Consider the following 4621-nt stretch of genomic DNA (forward strand, 5'->3'; position numbering starts at 1 on the left):
GTTCCAGCATACTATCCTGGAACTCCAGTATAATATGCTGGAGTTCAAGTATACTTATGCTGGAACTCCAGCATAATATACTGGAGTATTTTTCCGGGTTTTGAACAGTGTTTTCGCTCAGATTTATCTTTACATAAAAAGTGGCTAAATTTCGATTACTTTTGAAATTGGGCTATTTTTGAATGACCAGTTGTAAATCTGGCTATTTTTAAATTTCTCCCTTTTTCCCCTTAGTCAGTTATATTTAATAAAATAATTACTCCATCCGCTTTATTTTATGTAATGGTGCTTGACTAACCACGGAGCTAGAATTTTTTTTGAAACTTGGGATCATAAGCAAATCATGACATTTTTGCGACTATAAAAGCATATTGAACCCTTTTAAAAGCATATTGAAACATAAAAATATGCAATATTCTCTTTAAACAGAACAGAGGGAGTAATATTGAAATACTCCAATTACAAAAACACCTCAAAAGATTTATAAACAAATTTGAGTTCAGAAGGCAAGTCTTGATCGAAATTCTCCTGCACTTGACAAACGTTGTGGTAATCAAATTTGCACTATTTATAAATGCGCAAATAGTTGAGGATAAGAAAAATATAGGAGGAGGCTCAAAATACTAGAGAAATGCTGAATACTGGGAATGGGAGATGTTTCCTGGTTCTTGTATAGACTAAGAGAGTCAAGCTCAGAGTTCATCTGGTTAAAAGCTGGCAGAAGAATGGTAAAGGAATGGAATATACTCAGAGGCGGATCTAGGATTTGAAGGTTGCGGGTGCTATATTATTTTGTACGTAGATGTATTATTATTTATACAGTCCAAAAAGGGTAAATGTTCATTTTGATCAACTTTGGATTTTGATTCGGGTTATTCAACATTTCAGTTTGTACAGACAAATATAACAAACGAAAAAAAAATTATGACAACTTAGCGCACATCATAAAATTTCCAGCAGTAATACCAATATCATAAAGTTGTTTCTACATGAAAAAAATAAAAGACAGCCACCTCTTTCATCTACTAGCACTTGGAAATATCTTTCAATTAGCAAATTACTACCCTAATCAGTTTGGGCAGCAACACCGTAGCTGGGGAGGCTTTTGGGTGGGAAACGATTTTGGAAAAATAAGGGAGCCTTGTTATTTGAATGTACTCAAAGGAAAGCACAATAAATAAGTCAAACAACATTAAATAAATAAAAAGGTAAAAAGAATTAATAAAGTAAAACAAAGAATAAATAAAAACAAAATAAGTGAACATCTGACACCTCCATTAATTGTCCAAATGTACTAACCAAAGTTCCAAAAAAAAATATTGAGGTGCTGGCCAGAGTCGAACTCCCGCCTCCTAGAGAAATTTTAGAAACTTTACCATTGGCACCCAGTGACAGTTTTGTTCATTAGGGTGCCATTTTATTATATCTAAGATATTTCATCCACATATATAGATATATACACTGAGTTTCGACCGAGGACTGCGGGAGGCGGCGCACCCCCTCGGCTCTATATAGATCCGCCCCTGAATATACTGAAACCAAATTTGCAGTTTGCTATAACAAATTTACAATTCAAGACTGCTAAAGGAAATAAAAGGAAGCTGCTACATAATGCAAGTGGAAATCAAGAACAACCAAAGGCAGAGCCAGGATTTGAAACTCATGGGTTCAAGATTCTAGTTCTTTTAAGTTACTGGGTTTTAAATTAGTAATTTGTACATATTCAATGGATTTCTTACGATAAATACAGGATTTGAACGAAAGCTACTGGCTTCGGCCGAACCAGTATAACTCTGCTAGCTCCGCCCCTGAAGACAACAATATGTCAATATCAAATATTTTCTGGACATGAGCCAGGAGATAAAATGAGTTGTGAAGCTTAACACTTTGTATGTCTTTGAAAACACCAAGATTGACTCATAGAGATATCCCAACTCTCCATAAGATGTTCATTATCCAGGTAACATCTCAGAAGTACGGCATTATTTAACAGCTGATAGTAATCTTTGAAAAAACAAGCTTCAATTATCTGATATGGCAAACAATTTTGCTCATGAAGGAAAAGCACATTGGTACCCAAGCAATTGATTTTTTTTTTTTTAGAATTTAAGGGTAAGTTACAGATGCTTAGGAATAATGAGAACAAAGTTTTGTACAACTTACATTCTATCTTCTCGTAGAACTAATCATTGTTGCCATAACAAAACCTTTGGCAATGAGGTGTCTAGCTTCTATTTCTTGTAAAAACTTTACATTCTATCTTCAGTCCATAGAACTAATTATTGTTGCTTTATCAAAACCTTCAGGGATGAGGCGTCTAGCTTCTATTTCTTGTAATAGTTTTATGATCGTTCCTTCTCTGCCGCATATGAGAAGTGAGTTGCATATTTCGGTTAACATACCCAAATCAGGGGTAATAGATCTTTCTAACATCTCTTTCAAGACTTCCAATGCTCCATCATAATCCTCATTCTTGACGAAGGTGGACGTTAATAGAGTCAAAGTTGGCTTATTCGGGTGACAACCACCTCTGACCATGCTTTTATAGAGTTGAAAGGCACGGTCGGGATTCCTTCTTGCACACTGTCCACTAATCAAAGCAGAGAAAGTAGAGGAATTAGGAACCAAGTTTGCCTTATCAAGTTCTTTGACCAAAAATGCAGCTTTCTTTGTCTTTCCCTCTTTGGACAGTCCCAAAATCAATGCATTGTAAGTCAATATATCACCCTTCAATCCATTGTTCGCCATCTCCTCAAAAAGCCGACTTCCCATTTCAGAATTACCAACCTGGCTATATGCATTTATCAATGTATTATACGTGACAACATTAGGAGCCACACCGATTCTCTTCATCTCGCTAAAAAGTTTGTTCGCTTCATGTAATTTCCCTTCCTTACATAAACCGTGAATAAGAGCATTATAAGTAACACTATCAGGACATACCCCATTCTTCTCCATCGCGCTCTTAAGTTTCAACGCAACACTCAAGAGGCCACGGTTACAGTGTCCAGCAATCAAAGTATTATAAGACACAACAGTCGGTTTCAAGCTTATGTTCTCCATTTCCCTTAAAACCTCAACAGCCTTTTCTAGTTTTCCCAATTTGCAAAAAGCACTCATAACCATATTAAAGGTATAAACATTAGGCGAAATCCTTGAACGACGCATCTCCTTATAAAAACCCAATACAACATCTGTCCTATCCAAACTAAGCAATGAGCTCATAAAAGCATTGCAAGACTCAACAGTAGGAACAAAACCATACTGCTTCATACTACAAAATGTATCACTAGCATTCCTAAACTTCTTCAAATGAGCATGACACTTAAACAATGAGTCAAAAACACGCGGCGAAGAATCACTCATTCGATACGATAACAGTATAGCTTCAAATAATTTAGCAGGAAATTCAACACAACCTGATTTAAGAAGCTTCCTCAAAATTGATTCAGCTGATTTAAACTTCTTATTCTTAGTAAGAACATGAAGAACAATGGAATGATTCTCAAGGGTATTTGAATTAGGGTTTTTAACCTCAACCCAATTGAAGAATTCAAGGGACAAAACATAATCTTTCTGAGTTTTCAATAAAATGTGCTTTACTCTAAATGGGGTTAAACCAGAAGCTAAATTCTCAAGCTTAGACCAATCAGAATGTATAAGGTGACTATGAGCTACATTAACAAAATCAAGATCTTGGCCTTTTGGTTCAGAAATTGTTCTGTGAGGCAATGGAATTGGGTCCAATTTTTTTCTTTGGTGGGTATTTTTGGGTAAATCAAGAAAGGTTGAAAATTTACGAAAATGTTTTAGACACTTCATTTTAAGAATTTTCTTGAGTTACTCAGTTGAGATTTCATTGAGGGGAAACTAACCTTGTATGAAAAGAGAAATCTTTTTGCTTTTTCCTAAATGATTGAAGGTGGACTTCAGTGTTTGAGCTGCAAATGCAGGGTACCCATTTCGGGAACGAAAGGGGATGATTTGATTTCTTGAATATAAACATTTGCCCACAATTTGTTACTTAATAGAGAATGTGTCCCCAATATTTTTTGAAATTATATTTACCTCCCGTATCACATTTAATCTTAATTTTTTTAACTAATTGGTGATATTTAATCTAGTAGGAAGAAAGTATGAGAATTCACTGATTTTTTAGTTTGTGGAAAAGGAGGAATGTGGTAAAGCAAGAAAAATGTCAAATATTTAAAGCTGAAAAATATTTTCTTACCCTTTCTTCTTTCTTTTATGTTTTAGTTTTTTTATTGTTTCTGATTTCACTTTTCAATGTCATTACTGAAAGTCTCGAGATATCGGTCGTCCTTTTATTCACTATATTTTTTTTGGGAACAATTTTTCTCTAATAAATTGTGCTAGATGGATATTTTAGGACCATTGTTTAAATTTTGATCCCGTTAAAACAAGTCTCGAAAAAATAGCCTCCGAGCAGAATTTTGAAGTATGCTGGTCAAAATTTTGGGAAGCCATCCTGGCTATCGCCCTAATTTTGAAGCACAGCCACAATGCTAAAAATTTTGGCGAATCGTCAAGATTTGTGGGAAAATCTTGTGATCATCAGGATTTTGCCACAAATTCTAACAATCACCATCAGTTACTAGAA

At 34.9% G+C, this 4621-nt stretch overlaps 1 protein-coding gene across 1 annotated transcript; it reads right to left on the reverse strand.

Annotated features, from left to right (window-relative positions):
* On the reverse strand, nucleotides 1523–3978 carry LOC109228679 (pentatricopeptide repeat-containing protein At4g26680, mitochondrial). Its single transcript, XM_019393841.1, has 2 exons — nucleotides 2164–3978; nucleotides 1523–1808 (listed from the first exon to the last, which is right to left on the reverse strand). Exon 1 carries the CDS (start codon nucleotides 3820–3822, stop codon nucleotides 2263–2265), a length of 1560 nt encoding a protein of 519 aa, XP_019249386.1. The 5' UTR covers nucleotides 3823–3978; the 3' UTR covers nucleotides 1523–1808; nucleotides 2164–2262.

Source organism: Nicotiana attenuata, chromosome 7 (assembly GCF_001879085.1).
Source record: "Nicotiana attenuata strain UT chromosome 7, NIATTr2, whole genome shotgun sequence".
NCBI classification, from domain to species: Eukaryota; Viridiplantae; Streptophyta; class Magnoliopsida; order Solanales; family Solanaceae; genus Nicotiana; species Nicotiana attenuata.